The sequence below is a fragment of the Stenella coeruleoalba genome (assembly GCF_951394435.1).
Source record: "Stenella coeruleoalba genome assembly, chromosome: 10".
NCBI lineage: Eukaryota > Metazoa > Chordata > Mammalia > Artiodactyla > Delphinidae > Stenella > Stenella coeruleoalba.
In genome coordinates, this window is record NC_137156.1 from 98,110,260 (window position 1) to 98,126,827 (window position 16,568).

At 47.0% G+C, this 16,568-nt stretch overlaps 1 protein-coding gene across 1 annotated transcript in view; it reads left to right on the forward strand.

Moving 5' to 3' along the window:
• Positions 1-16,568, forward strand: part of IRAK2 (interleukin 1 receptor associated kinase 2) — a 58,657-nt gene that overhangs the window by 31,993 nt on the left and 10,096 nt on the right. The window contains exons 4-10 of the mRNA XM_079934251.1: positions 1,665-1,756; positions 3,237-3,431; positions 3,514-3,578; positions 5,389-5,503; positions 7,016-7,125; positions 9,352-9,547; positions 12,913-12,975. Of these exons, the coding sequence (XP_079790377.1) occupies positions 1,665-1,756; positions 3,237-3,431; positions 3,514-3,578; positions 5,389-5,503; positions 7,016-7,125; positions 9,352-9,547; positions 12,913-12,975 (836 nt within the window). The remainder of the gene's footprint in view (positions 1-1,664; positions 1,757-3,236; positions 3,432-3,513; positions 3,579-5,388; positions 5,504-7,015; positions 7,126-9,351; positions 9,548-12,912; positions 12,976-16,568) is intronic.

Consider the following 16,568-nt stretch of genomic DNA (forward strand, 5'->3'; position numbering starts at 1 on the left):
GTTGTAGTGCACTGAGAGACAAAGAGGGTGTGTGTGAATGTGTGTTCGTACCTGTGTATTTTGGGGAGGGGTGTTTGTTGTTAGTACCCCATTCTGGGGGTTGCTGGTGCAGTGTGGGTGTACCAGCACGGTACCTTCTCAAATGTAGTCCTTTCAAATATCGCCAATGCTGGAAAATGTGAAATAAAGAAAACAAACAAACAAACAAAAGACTCTAGAAGCAGCAGACAATGCAGGGAGAGAGGCTTAGGGGGGCCCCTCCTCTGAGAGGACGAAAGAGCCTCAGGCTTTCTGTCAGGTGAGTTTTGTTTTCTCAGCTGCCTTGGTTAGTAGTTTTGGAAGGCTGATTCTAGCTTCACCACGGTGCTGTTTTCAGTATTCTGAGTTAATGTTGTCTATGGTCAAAGGTCCACATTAATCACGCCTTTCTTGATGAGGTAAGCCAGAAATACTTGAAACAGGTGGATTTGGCCAGCAACCCTTGGGTCAAAGTCAGTTTCCCTTGGAAGGGCCGGCTCCCTGTTACTCAGAGGCCAGCCCTGCAGTAGGGCCACTTGGGTGTTTCCAACGGTGACATCTGAAGCTTCAGGCTGCTGGTCAAGGCACTTTCATGTGGGTCAGCTACGTGGCCTGTCTTGTTCCCGGCCTGCACCTGCTCTGACCTGCAGACCCCAGACTGCCCCATTAGCCTTCAGGTTAATCTTCACATGGTGCCTGGTGAGGACACGTCAGCCTCTTTAACCTGACCTTTCCCTGACCCTGAACTACTCTTCAAGCCACACCTCTCTTGTGAATCTTCCACATTCACTAAGGGATTAAGAGCACAGGCTCTGGAGCCACTGACTGGGTGCCCTTGGAAAGGTTGGGTCACCCCTCCGTGCCTCAGTTTCACCACCTGTAAAGAGTAGATGATACTGGCATCTCTCTCCTGGGGCTATTATGAGCGTGAAATGAGTTAGCTTAGGGAAGCATTGGGAATGCTGTCAGTGTTTGCTAACTAAGCGTGCCCGGAATGTTTACCGCTCGCCTGGGCTTTCCTGCTGCCACACCTCCTCGTGGGCCGGTTCCACGGCCTCGGTGCCCTCCCTACGTCATAGCTACTTGTTGCAAATGTTCTCCCCTTTTTGAAGCTCAGGTCAAGTGTTCCTTCCTCTGTGAAGGCCTCCTTGATCTCGCAACCCACTAAGGCCGGCTTCTCCTGCCTCTGCCCCGGGAGGCTGGTTATTGCCAATCCTGCTGCCGTGGAGGTTTCTGGAGGGCAGGCTCTGTAGCTAACGCACCTGTGTCCTTCTCTGCTGCTTTTGTGGGGGGTGGGACAGTGTAGGGGTTAGAAGGCCCAAGGATCTCCATTTGAAGGCCGACTCTGCCACTTACTGTCAGCGTGGCCCTGGGCAAGTGGCCACCTCCAGTGCTTCCCTTTCTCCACCTATCACACGGGGACTTTGTATAGGACCAACCCACAGGGCTGTCATAAGGCTTTCACGGGGTAACGCTCGAGCAGCGGGTAGGCTGGCGCCTGTGGTGTCAGGAAATGGCAGCTGTCATCACTGACAGTAAAATGTTTGTGGAGTGAATGAGAGACTGACTGGATCTGGGGACCAGGCAGGGACCCGTCCCTCCTTCCTCCAGTGGCTGTGGCCTGACCCACTGTCCCTCCTTTCCAGGGCCTGCTCCAGCCAGAGCCAGCCCCTGGGGCCCTGCTGAAGATGCCTCTCCTTCTGTAAACACCGACCTGCCAGCCTCATCCGATTCAAAGGTAAATCCTCTGCCCCCCAGCAGTAGCTCCCAGCTGTGACCCTCTCTCAGAAATGCAACGTGTTTATTCCTCGGGAACAGTTTGGGGGTTAGGGGTCAGGGTGAAGGGGAGAAACGAGGCCCATTGAATTGCTCTGAGCTTCTAAGACTCTCAGTGCTGGCCCTCAGTAAATCAGGGGCGGGGAGAGGGTGCCCTCTAGTTTTTAATGAGCTTTTCCGTTATTTGTATTTAAATGAGAGCTGATAATTGGCATCTTCCTCCTCCCAAAATATCTTGGTTGCAGTAGTCAAAATGCCTCCCCTTCAACCTTTTTTCAACACAAAATATATTGGAGTTATCCTGAATTTTTAATGATTTGGGTCCAGGGTCACAAGTGACTTCTGTGAATCTTAAGCATTTTTGCCTTTCTAGGCCCTTTCTTTCATTTAAAAATATTACTTAAAATTACACTTTACGACTGCAGCGGTATAAAGATGAACATAATCCAAGTTGGATTAAAAATTAAAACATTTTCTTCAACTTGAAAAGTTCATTTTTGTTCATCAGACTTCGAAAGAAATTACGTTAAGATGTTTTCGTGGGCCCCTAAAGGTGTCCTGGGCAGAGTGCCTGGCAGGGAAGCCAGTGCTACATGGGTCTGGTTAGTGGAGCTCTTGCATAAAAGGGACTGTCACTTAAGCAGGCTTATTTATTTTTTAATAATTAATCATTTTCAAAGATGCTTTAGTAATTGGAAGAATGATCATGGTATAACGTTTAGAGAAAACAGTGGAAATCAAAACGGTGGGTGCGGCATGGTCCCAATTTTTAAAAAGAAATTCTCGTGTATCTAACTGACAAGAATTACACTAAACTTTAATAGCAGTTAAGTGGATAATGAGATCATGTATAATTAGCTCCCCTCTAATTATCTAAAACTGTTTATAAGAGCACATATAACTTAAAAAAAATGGAAGTTTATGTACACCTATTTTTAAGAAGAAAAGGGATTGATGCAGAGCTGCTTTTCTTAGGCTTACACAGGTTATGTGAACCTGTGTCCTGCTTCCTGGCATGTACACCGTGTGCAGGACCGGGGACACAAGCCCAGCCATCGACCCGCCGTGTAAACTCACTTCAGTTCTTTGACCCCCTTGGTGCTCACCTTTGTAAACTGGGGGAAAAAAAAAAAAAAAGGAAACCTCCACCATGGGCCGGGAATACTCACATTTTAGTTAATCTTCAAAATTACCCTCCAGGGTATTATGGTTATCTTTATTTTTGCTGATGAGGAAATGAAGGCTCAGAGAGGTTAAGCAACTTGTCCAAGGTCACGGAGCAAGTTAGAAGCAGCGCTGGGATCTGTCCTTTTTGCCATCCCTCCTCACTGGATGAGATGATCCCCTTCACCCCTCAGCTCTGCTGTTCTGAGAGTCCCTGAGGTAGTAGGGAAAATAGTATTTTCCATATTAATCTCAGTCTCTTCTCTCTGAATTCCCAGGATTTCAGCACCTCCATTCCTAAGCAGGAGACACTTTTGAGCCTGGCTGATGACAGCCTTTTCTGGAGCGAGGTGGACGTGGTCCAGGCAACTGATAACTTCAACCCAAACCACAAAATCAGTGAGGGGACCTTTGCTGACATCTACAGAGGGCAAAGGCTCGGCACTCCATTCATCTTCAAGAAGCTCAGAGAGGTGGGCACTTATTGGTTTCCAGTAAGGGGTGGAGACTACATGGTGAGGCTAGATTTTCATGTTTAAGTGTCTTTTCCCACAGGTGCCCTGTTCAGGTCCAGGAACAATTGAAAAATTCTTCCAGGTAGAGGTACAAATTTGTCGTAGGTAAGCCTCCCCTTTGGAAAATACTTTGTTTGATAGTGATGACCGCTAACCTGTATATAGTGCTTCCTATGTGGCAAGCACGTTTTAAGCATTCTCTTTATGTAAGCTCATTTAATCCTCACAAGACCCCTGTAACATGGCTACTGTTTTCACATTATTTTACACACGGGCAACTTGAGGCACAGAGACGTTAAGTGTCTTGTCCAAGATCGCACAGCTAGTAAGTGGCAGAGCTGGAATGTGGTTGGTTGAAGTAAAGTGAGCCTCCCCGTCACAGAGCTTGGTGGGGGGGACTGGGAAAGAGAGGGGGAGGACATTTGGATACCTGGACACTTATCTTGGCTCTGCCGTCATTGCCTGATGGATTGAACGCGCACATACTGGACCTCTGCAGTGTGCTGGACACCAGCTGTCATTCAACCTGGCAAGTCACTGTCTGAGTTCCTCTGCCAGTGTGTAGCCTTGGGCAGTGTGTGATGATTGTGGAGTATTTTAAGAAATAAAGAAAATTATAAAGAGGAAAATAGAAATCACCGATTTTCCATAGCACCTATAAGTAACTACTACGGTATTCAGATTTTGATATATTTTCTTTAATCCTTTCTCTCTTCATACATATGCATGACTACACACACACGCACGCGTGCGCATGCACACATATACACACACACACTTATCCACACACAGACACACTTAATGGAAATGGGAAATCTGATTCCCTTTCCACCTTGGCATAGTGCCTTCCTGGAGTCGGTAGTCACTCCTTCATTCATTGATTTGGCAAATGTGAGTCGTCAGTCAGGGCCTTTCTTTGTTCTAGGGAGTGCAGACATGAAGAATACACAGCCAGTGGGGAGTCCAGTGGGGAGAGTGAAGTGTAAATAACTCTACTGAGTGTGAAAATTGTGCAGTAGGATGGCCTGGGGGGAGTGGAGGGGGGCCAAGGGATCAGGCAGGAGGCCGTTGCAACAGTGCTGGGGAGGGTTCATTGGGGTCGGACCCAAGGCAGAGGAGGGGAGAATGAAGGGGGTGTATTGAAAGCTATGTATGACAGTGAACAGTGACTAATTAGATGGGGGAGGTAAGGAGGTTTCTAGGAAACTGGATGGATGGTGGTGCCCTTGGTTGAGAAAATAACTGTGGGCAGAGAAGCAGGTTTGGAACTTGTTGAGTCTAGGTTGTTCACCTGGAACCTTGGGATGCAATTTGACAGTCAGTTCTGGTGTGTGGGATGTGCCTGGAGATGAGAGATTTGGGGGTGTTCCTCAAAGAGGTGAGAGATTCCTGGTGGAGAAGCTTATAAAACAAGATGATGAGCCCAGCCAGGGAGATTCAAGTTTCAGGGGAAGGCAAAGGAGGAGGGTCTTAGTGGAAAAGGCCAAGAAAGAGCAGTCAGAGAGGTGGGAAGAGGGTCAAGAGGGAACAGTGACTCGGAACCCACCAGAAGAGGATTTCGGGGAAGAACCCGAATCCTGGGAGTCAAACAGACCTGCTCTCTGGTCCTGGCTTCAGTGTTTGCTAGTTGTGACCTTGGGCAAGTTCCTTAACCTCTAAGCCTCTGTTTCTGGAAGACGGTGGTTAGGGTGTCATGTACTTTGAGTTACTTGATTTTAAGCTCCTCGAGGGCATGCAGTTGTCATCTCTACCCTGTTGCTGGGCTCTCAGGGTTTAGAGCATTTAGTACCTGGGAGGTTACTGGTGGCCTCAGGGGGTGGAGAGGGCAGAAGAGGTTTAGGAGGTAGGAAATGGAGCGGTCTTTGATTATTCTTTCCGTCTGACTCCTCATCCCTGTACTGATGTCTGATTTCAGATGCTGCCACCCCAATGTCTTACCTCTGCTGGGCCTCTGCACTGGAGAACAGTTTTACAGCTTGATCTACCCGTACATGGCAAATGGTTCTTTACAGGACAGACTCCAGGGTCAGGTAAGGGGCTCGGTCATGGTCAAAGAACAAGATTAGGCAGTACCCAGTTGGAGAATCAGGGTTAAGGACTTTTAGGAGTCCAGAGGGGAAAGGGGCCTTCAGGAGACCCTTCGAGAAGAGGAGGTGGGCCAAGATAGATAAGATCTGGCTAAACATCTTCAGGTAAAAACCTATTTAAAATGTTTTTTGACAAGAGGCATTTAAGTCAAGAGCAAGACAAAGGTACCCCATAGTGCTATATTATCAACATTGTTCTGAAGGTGCTAGCCAATGCAATAGGACAAGAAGAAGAATTAACTGAGTATGGAAATTGGAGGCAAATTTTTATTAAAAAATGCTATTCTAGTTAATTCCTATTTGCTCGTGAATTTATGGAATATTTCAGAAAAGATACAAGAAACTGGTGCCTTGACTGCCTCTGGGGAGAACTATGTAGATGGAGCATAGGTTGGAAGAGAAACTTTACTCCACACCCTTTTGACCTTTTGCAGGTCATACTATGTGAGTGCTGTATCTATTAAAATTACCATTTTTAAGACAAGCCTCCTTCCCATAAAATCCTCAAACAGAGGGTAAAAAGTCATTCTGCAACAGAATTATTGCTTCCCTTGTCAGGGACCAGACGAAGCAGTTATTCGTGGTGTAATAATGATTGGTAGCTTTGCTGAACTCTCACTGTGTGCAAGACACCTTGGTAATGGCTTTACACATCTCCTTCGGACCTTGCCACAGCCCTGGAGGTTTCCCCCATTTTCAAAAAGAGGAGTCTCTGGCACAGAGAGGCAAAGTGACTTACCCAAAGGAACACAGCTGACACGTATCAGGGCTAGAGTTTAAACTGGGTTTGTGTGGCTCCAGATTCCAGAGTTTTTTAGAAGAAGTCCATTAGCAAGGCCAGTTCTTAGAGGCTGTGGGACCTAAGAGACGACCTAAAACATAAGAGGTGATTTTGCTTGGACATTCAGTGGCAGGTAGGGGGCTTTAGACCACCGATAATCCCCATCAGCTCTTGTGAGGTCTCCCCAAATACTTACAAAATCAGCCCATGTGCTTGGTGTGCCAACACAAGCTCCCTAGCTCCTCTCCCAACCAGCCCCTCCTAGAGAAGAATTCCAGAGCTGCCACATGAGAGTCATGATAAAAATAACTTCTGCTTTTTGAGCACCCACTGTGTAACAGGCACTACGCTAGGGGCATACCATTCACTCCTTTGAATCCTTACAACAACCCTAAAGCATAGGGGTTAACATTTCTATTTTATATCTGATGAAGCAGAGGCTCAGAGACGTTGAGTGTCTTTTCCAAAGTCACACAGCTAGTGCATGTCTGAGCTGGGATTTATACCTAGATGTGTCTGATGTCAAAACCGGTACCCTGCCAGTAAACCATGCTGGCCGAGCCCTGTTGCAGAGGACACGAGGGCTGGAGGAGAGACAGGAGCCCAGGACCCTGCCACTGGGACTTTACAAAGGCATATGTGTGACTGTTTTCTCCTCCTTTTCTTTCTCTTAGGGTGGCTCGGACCCGCTCCCCTGGCCCCAGCGTGTCGTCATCTGCTCAGGGCTGCTTCATGCCGTGGAGCATCTGCATGGCCTGGAGATCATCCATGGCAACGTCAAGAGGTGAGAGAGGTGGGCTGGGCCCCGCCCAGGGCTGGGCTACAGGGATGAGGTGTCGCACACTCCTGGGTCCCATTCCTCCCCCTCTGTCTCTCTTCTCTTTCACTTTCTCTCCCTTCCTTGCCTCTCTTGGGGCTCTTCTTTCTTCGTTATACCCTCGAACATCAGTGTTTCTGGGTTGTACTCTGTCCCTGATTGCCGTCAGCATGAACTGCCTGTCTCCACATTTGTCTTTCCCCAACAAAAGTATTTCCCCCAAAAGCTTGTTGGTGTTTCCCCAACAAGCCCTCCACTCCCCCGCTGTATTTCGCTTCCCCTCCAGCAGCTGGTCTGGATCAGGTCCTTAAGCTGTGGGCCATGTCTGCCAGGCTCCCTGGGCTTTGGAGCTCCTTGCTCAGGGTCTTTGCGAGACCCGTTCTTTTTTTTTTTTAATTAATTAATTAATTTTCGGCTGCGTTGGGTCTTCGTTGCTGCACGCAGGCTTTCTCTAGTTGCGGCGAGCGGGGGCCACTCTTCATTGTGGTGCGCAGGCTTCTCGTTGTGATGGCTTCTCTTGTTGCGGAGCACGGGCTCTAGGAGTGAGGGCTTCAGTAGTTGTGGCACAGGGGCTCAGTAGTTGTGGCATGCAGGCTCAGCAGTTGTGGCTCGTGGGCTCAGTAGTTGTCGCTCGCGGGCTCTAGAGCGCAGGCTCGGTAGTTGTGGCTCACGGGCTTAGTTGCTCCGCGGCATGTGGGATCTTCCCGGACCAGGGCTCGAACCCATGTCTCCTGCATTGGCAGGCGGATTCTTAACCACTGCGCCACCAGGGAAGTCCTGGAGACCCGTTCTTGCTTGTGCATCTGTTGTCACAGATACTGTGATGCAAGTTAGATGTGTACCCCAGCATATCAGTAACGTGCTCCCAAGACTGGAAGCATGGAGAGGGATTCCAGAAGATACCAGAAGATCTGGCAAAACTGAACTCGAAACCGTAGACTTCATACTTCCTCAGCGTTCTCTCCCCATTTGGCAAGTGGAAGCCCTTTCCTCTTTTCTCCCCCCTGATTTTTATTTGATTGCACAAACAATTGTAATAGCAAGAAAGGAAATGAAAGGGCAGGTGGTCATCCTGGCCCTGCTGCCCTCACTCACCAGCTGGCCGCCACTTTTCTGGGTTTTTTCCCACCCCTGCCCACGCAGACATCTCAGCCCTAAGATAGCACCGTTACCCGTTTACCAGTTCATATTCTCTTTTTCCCCATGAGTTAAACATGGTAAACATTTCCCCACATTGCCTGTCATCATTTTTCATGACTTCTTAGTCTTCCATTGAAGGTATTTGCCCATAATTTACATAAAAACTCCTAATAGTGGTTATTGGAATTGGTGTCTACTTTTTATGACAAAACCAAAGGCTTTATTGAAAGGGGGCGCTTGAGCGGAGAGCAGCAGGGTAAGGGAACCTAGGAGAACTGCTCTCTGTGTCTACTTTTTAAAAACCATTTGGGGTTAGTTTGAATATTTCTATACTTGAAGCTTAGTTTTTAAAAATTTTAAATTTTTCCTCTGGAGTACTTTCTGAGAGTGTTCATTCCCACGGTCCAAGAATTTTTTTTTTTTTTTTTTTTTCACTGTATGCGGGCCTCTCCTCACAGGCTCCGGACGCGCAGGCTCAGCGGCCATGGCTCACGGGCCCAGCTGCTCCGCGGCATGTGGGATCTTCCCGGACCGGGGCACGAACCCGCGTCCCCTGCATCGGCAGGCGGACTCTCAACCGCTGCGCCACCAGGGAAGCCCTCCAAGAATATTTTTATTGCTCTTCTTATTCCCCGTGATCTGGGCAGGTTCAGTCCCAAAGGATGCTGGCATTTAGACATGAGTCAGCTGGGCCAGAGCTGGGGGTTGGAGCAACTTCTGAAGAGACGGAGGCGGCACAGCCTCTGGGCTTGGCAGGCTGAGGTTGATCTGGGCTGACATCCGTGGGGGTCAGGATGGCTGCACCTGTCTGGCCACCAAATGCCATTTCTGGGACAGCAGGACTAATCTTAGCTCCATCCCCATTTGCTGGTGGAGGTGGGCTCCCAATCCCCACCCGCCGTCAGGACTGGCTTATAAACTTGTTGAGGGTCTTCAGTGACCCTAACTTGCTGGCACTGCTCACTCCTAAGCTGTTTTCCGAAAGGGTTTCCATGGCAACCTCTTCTTGTCTACCTCAAAACAAGAGGGTTCTCTCTGCCTTCTTTCCCACAGCTCCAATGTCTTGCTGGACCAAAACTTCACCCCCAAGCTGGCTCATTCGATGGCTCACTGGTGTCCTGTCAACAAAAAGTCAAAATACACCACGGTGAAGACCCGCCTTTTCCAGGCCTCCACTGCATACCTTCCAGAAGATTTCATCAGGGTGGGGCAGCTGACAAAGCGAGTGGACATATTCGGCTGTGGAATAGTAAGAGCTTCCTTCTCTGCTCAGATCTGGGCCTGTACACATTTGTCCTTCCCATGGCTCCTTTGTAAGCACATAATAGAGGCTCTTAGAAATGTTCCACCAAGTACAGCAGGGGTTGGCAAACTATGGCACACAGGTCAGAACCAGTCCAATGGCCTATTTTCTATGGCCTATAATTAAGACTAGTTTTTACATTTATAAAAGATTGAATAATAACAGCAACAACAACAATCATAATAAAGGAAGATGTGACAGAGATTGTTTGTGGCTCACAAAACCTAAAATATTTACGATCTAGCCTGTTACAGAAAAAGTTTGCCAACCCTTGAAGTAAAGGCCCCCGCCCCATGAGTGTCCAGATTCCAATAGGCTAAAGGTACCTCCTGACTTCCCTGATTCGCATCCAGCCAGCCACCTAATTATCTATCCAGTTGTCTGTTTGTTCTTGTTTGTTCATCCGTTTTGTCCATCTGTCCATCCGTCCATCAGTCCAGTTGTTATCCAACCATTCATCGGCAACAGCCACCCATCCATTCAGTATCTATCTACCCATCCAACCTCTGTCCTTGTCACCACTGCTGTCCTTCAGTACTGTGTGTCAGGCACTTGGAATGTAAATGTAACTAAAACACAATCCCTCCCCCAGGAGTTCATGGTCTGAGTGTAGCAGTCTCCAAAGAATACCAATTCCCTGAGATCTCCATAGGTTTGATGTGTTTAAAGGGTTTTGATGTGTTTAAGTAGGTTTGAGAAATGCTGGGTTGAGCAAGGTTAAGCAGGAAAAAAAAAAAGTTACCACAAAATTAACAAGAGCCTTTCATATGGTAAATAGCCTTTAATCTGGTAATTGCGAATTCACCACCACCCAGCAATGGTATGGAGGTGGGCTTCCAATCTCCACCCCCCGTCAGGACTGGCTTATAAACTTGGTGAGGGTCTTCAGTGACCCTAACTTGCTGGCACTGCTCACTCCTAAGCTGTTTTCTGAAAGGGTCTCCATGGCAACCTCTTCCCAAAATGTTTCCCAAATTCCCTTGACCATGGAGCCTTGTTTTCTTAGTATCTCTAAGCATCAGACACCTGTGGATCCCGGTCTGGGAAATGCTGGCTGAGAAAAGTGACAGTCGCTGGCTGACCTCTGCCAGGAGCCAACAGCTGCACCTTGGACCTTGCCTTCTCTCTTCCTCTCCAGCCTTAAACTCTGTACTTCCTCTCTTTGACCACAGTCCGTCCATCTACCTCTCCCACTAATGCCCTTCCTCTGAGCCACTTTCTGCCCTCAGCCCAGCCTCCACATACCAGATTCTGCTTCCCTCTGTCTCCCAGCCCATCGGCCCTTCTGGTTTACTTGTCCCCCAATTCCCTCCCTCCTCCCCCTCCTCGCCCCCATCAGCCCCACTGCGAGGGGCTCAGTGAAGCTCAGCAGGGCCAGCCCAAGCTCCTGCTCCTTTAAGAACCAGTGGAACTGAAGCCCAAGGCTGCCAGGCACTTATAAGGTAGAGCTTAAGAGCATGGGATTGAGTCCCAGCTCAGTTACTTTCAGCTGTGTGACCTAGGGTGTCACCTATAACTCTGGGCCTCAGTTTTGTCCTCTGAAAAATGGGGGTATTCATACATATGGAGATTAATAAGATAACATATATAAACTGGTTAGCAGAGTATGTTGCATAGGTCAACATGATTATTATTATTGTGGTTACCGTTATTCTTCCTACCTTCACACCCTCACTCTTGATTTCTGTTTACTCTTGACTTTTTAACTCAGCTCCTGATGCAACAATTGACTTTCCTATTCACTCATTCATTCATTCAGTGAGTGCCTACTGGCTCCCTCCAGTCTTTTTCTCAGCCCTGCCACTGATGGATGGTACGATTTTGAACTTTGGTTCTTGTTGTGGGGAACACTGCATTTCTCTGTGTGTTTTTTTTCTTAATTTATTTTTTTATTGACGTATAGTTGATTTACAGCGTTATGGTCATTTCTGCCGTACAGCACAAGTGACTCAGTTATACACATATATACATTCTTTTCTATATTCTTTTCCATTGTGGTTTATCCCAGAATATTGAATATAGTTCTCCGTGCTATACCGTAGTAGGTCAGTGTTCTTTTTGATGAGCGCTAAGTAACCTCTGTAAAAGGCCTGGCACAGGGCCTGCCATGTGGAAGAGGCAGAGGAAATGTCTGTCTATTTATTTCCTCTTATTCTTCCCTCCTGCCTTGGCAGGACCCCAGCCGGAGTCCCTTTTCCATGGGCTCCTCCGCCAGCTGCAGGGGTGCCCTCTGCTGCCCCCTCCTGGCCAGTGCCAGTCTGTTAGTATCCCTGCAGGCCCTTTCTGGGTGGAGGAGTTCTTGGCAGTGACGTGACCTTATTCTGACTTTGAGAGAAGTTGTGGGAGGGAGATTTGACACTAAGATGGAGTACCCACTGCCTCATATTTACAACCACTAGATCACCACGTACCACATAAGGATACAGGCTCAGATGCGGCGTGTGGGATCTTAGTTCCCTGACCAGGGATTGAACCCGCACCCCCCTGCAGTGGAAGCGCTGAGTCTAAACCACTGGACTGCCAGGGAAGTCCCCAGATTTTAGTTTCTTGCCCAAAGATCACCAAAGCATATAAGGAACAGAGTCAGAATTTGAACCCAGGTCTGTCTGACTAGGGACCCCTTAGCCAGTGTGCTGTTATCTCTGCTGAATTTCTGTTCAAAGCAGGTTTCCCATTTATTAAGCTACAAATCACAGTTTGTCAATTTTGTGGTGGCTTACACTGGCTCAGGGCTGTGCTCCTTTCTTAAATGGATGTATTAATGAACAAATAATGTAAATAAAGGCCTGTGGATGAAACGTGCTATAGATCCTGCCGAGATTTTCTGTCTAGAATAGGTGTCTGCACATGGATTCCTCCTTTTCTTGAGATTAACATAGCAGTGCCTGCTTACCGTTCCTGATGGGTTTTAAATGAAAATACCTTTAGTATATATAGTGTGTGTATGTATATGTATGTGTGTATACAGATAGCTGTATATATGTGTATATATATAGAGAGAGGTGTGTGTGTGTGTGTATCTTGTCTATCTATCTGATGGTAATACACACACATTTGGTTTTCATCCTCCCTACCTTGCTATCAATTAACTTAAACCTTCTCCTAGTAGCTGGGTGGTGTGTTTAGCTGGAGGAGGTGTTTAGTGATAATCCCACGTTCCAGATTTTGGGCAAGTGTCTGTGCTGGCAGATGCCAGAGCCAGGCCTGGAGCTCAGAATTTGTTCCTGAGAAGGAACTTCTTTCTTGGCCAGAAGCTCCTGGGTGAACTTGTGCATGTGTGTGTGAACCGTGCTAACTCCGTGTTCTCACAGGTGTTAGCTGAGGTCCTCACTGGCATCCCCGCGATGGACGACAAGCGGAGCCCGGTTTACTTGGTAAGGGAACCAGTCACTTCTTTCTCACAGCTGTGAGGGGTCAAGGGGTGGGGAGGGCAGGGACCTCCACTGCACCCATTTTACAGATGCTAACGAGGCCTCAGTCCAGGGATTGATTTGTACTTGTGCAAAGTAGCTGTAACCTTCCCCCTGCACCATCCAGGGAACAATTACTTTTTCATGATAAGAAAGTTTAGAATGTTTAGCGGAAATCCATGTCTTCCCTCTGCATGTCAGGCAATCATATAGCGTTTGTCTTTATTTTTTAAATTTTTTGGCCACATCATGCAGCATGTGGGATCTTAGTTCCCCAACCGGGGATTGAACCCGTGCCCCCTACAGCAGAAGCCCAGAGTCTTAACCGCTGGACCTCCAGGGAAGTCCTAGGGTTTGTCTTTAAATTGGTGAAAGTTAATTGCAGCCCTTTTAGGTTTCGATAATAAAAACAATAATTTCCATTTTGTAGGTTCGTAAGAACTGTCATTCAAATATACGTGTGCGTGTGTATAGTGTCATTTCAAAAATATAACAACACACCCAACTCTGTGTTTGGCACTTTACATATATTACCTTTCTAGGTCATCTGAATCCCCATGAGATTGATAAAGTCATTATGTTCACCTACAGATGAGGTGAGCAGGCTCTGAGGTTTGTTTGAGATCTCAGCTTTACTAAGTATCAGAGTCGAGATTCTGAGTCACATCTGCTGGACTGCAGATCCTGAGTTCTTTTTTTTTTTTTTTTTTTTTTTTTGCGGTACGCAGGCCTCTCACTGCTGTGGCCTCTCCCGTTGCGGAGCACAGGCTCCGGATGCGCAGGCCCAGTGGCCACGGCTCACGGGCCCAGCCGCTCCGCGGCATGTGGGATCCTCCCGGACCGGGGCACGAACCCGCGTCCTCTGCATCGGCAGGCGGACTCTCAACCACTGCGCCGCCAGGGAAGCCCAGATGCTGAGTTCTTAACCCCAGCGCTCTCCTGACTGTTTAATTCTCATGACAGTCCAATCATACGTATTCATCATCGTTATTATTACCGTCCCCATTTTACATATGAGAAAACTAAGGCCAAGGTGAAGAGATGTATCTTATGACCCCCAGCGAGATGGCGGAGCTGGGATTTGAACCCATGTCTTCTGCAGAGCTCTGACCCCTGTGCAAGCCCTAATCCTCTTCACTAATTTGAGAGGGGAGCACTTTTCTGACTTGATGTGGAGGCCGTTGGAGCAGCTGGCTTTTTTGTGACTAGGCTCCAAAAGCATCCCCTTCACCCTGGGGTGGGAAGCTGAAGACCTCCCCTATACGCGGACAGTCACGACCTGTCCCTTTGCTGAATTCCCAGAGCTCTGCCCCTTTTGGCCACTAGGCCCCCGATACTGCAGAGAGGTCGGTTTGGTCAGCTCAGATGTGGTTCGGGGCAGTTTGGGACAATTTCTCATATTCCGACAGTTTTCCTCAGACGTATTACCCAGCACATTCACCCAGGGATTGAATGTCACAGGGGAAGGAGCCTTTGGAGACACTTAGGTGAAACTTCCCAGAAGGCTTTTTTGGTAAATGGTTTCTAAAAACATGGAGGAAATAATTTTTTTTTAATCTAGTTTTTTTCTCTTCTTCTGGACCCAGATAGGGTCTCCCATCATCCCTTGTTGTGGTACTTATAATTCATTGTGCAAAAAATTAAAATTCAAGTCAGAGATGAAAGCTGTGGCCAAGTGGGTCCAGGGTGGGAGGAGCCGGCCTCTCCTCCACACTCGGGAGTGTTCATGGCTGCAGTGTTTCTGGAGGTCATTGGGTGGCTTCCATCAAAATTTAAAATGTGTGTACCCTCTGATGCAGCAATTTCACTTGTACGCTAGGGAAACGCATACAAGTAAGAAAGACAGAGGGACGAGGATGTTCGTTGTAGCACTAGTTATGGTAGTGAAGCATTGCTAACAAGTGAAATATCTATCAATTGGGAGGCGGTTAAAAAAATGACGATATGATCATACACACCATGGAACACCATGAAGTTATTTATAAAAAAAGCTTTATGAGTATGTTTGTAAATACTTATAATGAGGATAAAGTGTGTAATATGATAAATGTTGACATTTGTGTTTATCTGTGAAATCGTCACCAAATCAAGATAATGAGCATGCCCACTACCCCAGAAGTTACCTCTTCTCAGTTGTCACCCTCCTCTCACCCCTCCCCACCCTGCCGTCCCCCGCAGCCATTGGTCTGCTTTCTGTCACTGTACGACTGTGCCAAAGTTTCTCTTTTCTGGAGTTTCCTGTAAAGGAAACCGTAGAGAGTGTGTGTGCCCTTTTGTTGTCTGGCCTTTCCCACTCAGCATAGTTTTTGTGAGATGCACCCATGCTCTGTTTGTGTGTTGGAGTTCATTTCTTTAGATGCCAAATGATGCTCTGGTGTGTGGATGTGCCCCCATTTGTCCATTCACCTGTTGACGACGTGTAGGGTGTTTCCAGCGTTTGACCAGTACATATAAAGCTGCTGGTACCTTTGTGTGGGGATCTCAGTGTGGACGTATGCACTTATTTCTGTCAAGGTGTAATTCACACTTTTGAGGTACACAAAAATGGTATGAGTTTTGACCAAATGTAGATGGTCGGGAGACCACCACCACAATCAAGATATGGAATATTTATTTCATTACAGAAAATTCCCTCACGTCCCTTTATAGTCAATCCCCTTTCCCCCCTTCCAGGCCCTGGCAACTCCTGATCTAGTTTCTGTCTGTGTCGTTCCATCTCTTCTGGAGCGTCATGTAAGTGGAATCATAGAGCGTGTGCCTGTGCGTTTCGGGCTCCTTCCACTTAGCGTGCTGCCTTTGAGATTCATCCATGTTGTATGTATCAGTGGTTGATTCCTCGTACTGCTGGGGAATACTCCGTTGTATGGATGTCCGACCATTTGTTTATCCATTGACCAGTTGCTAGACATCTGGGTTGTTTCCCGGTTTTGGCAATTCTGAATAAAGCTGACATAGACATTCTTATTTTAGAAAAAGCAAAACAAGAGAGATGTATATGTTCTGACAGGGAGATATCTGCAAGTGAGAAAAAAGCCAGTTCAAAACAGTATATATAGTGTGATCCCGTCTTTGGTACTAAATAGATGAATGAATTTACAAATTGCATCTTATATTTTCTTATTTATCTGGGGCTAATATAGTACCTACCTGATAGGGTTTAGTGAAGATTAAATACTATGTGAAGTGCCTAAAACAGTGACTAGAACATAGTAAGCCCTCTGTGTGGTAGCTATTATTACTACTACGCTTATTTTAATAGCTCTTAGGAGATTGCTTGCCATTATTATTGTATATAACTAAAGTGATTATAACTGTGGACTTTTATAGCAGAAACTCTAGAAAAATATAATCCAGCCTATTAGCAGGGGTTGCCTTTGGAGAGTTGAAATAAGGGGAGGGGTTAACTTTTGCCCTAAAACTTCAACTGCTTCTATTTTAGTTTTTAACAACAACAAAAAAATGTTTTTAATAATACTGTTGATTTTGACTAATTTCTTTTTAATTAAAATGTTTAATTCAAGTAATCTGCATACTTGGCTTAGAAAACGTAGCAGCAC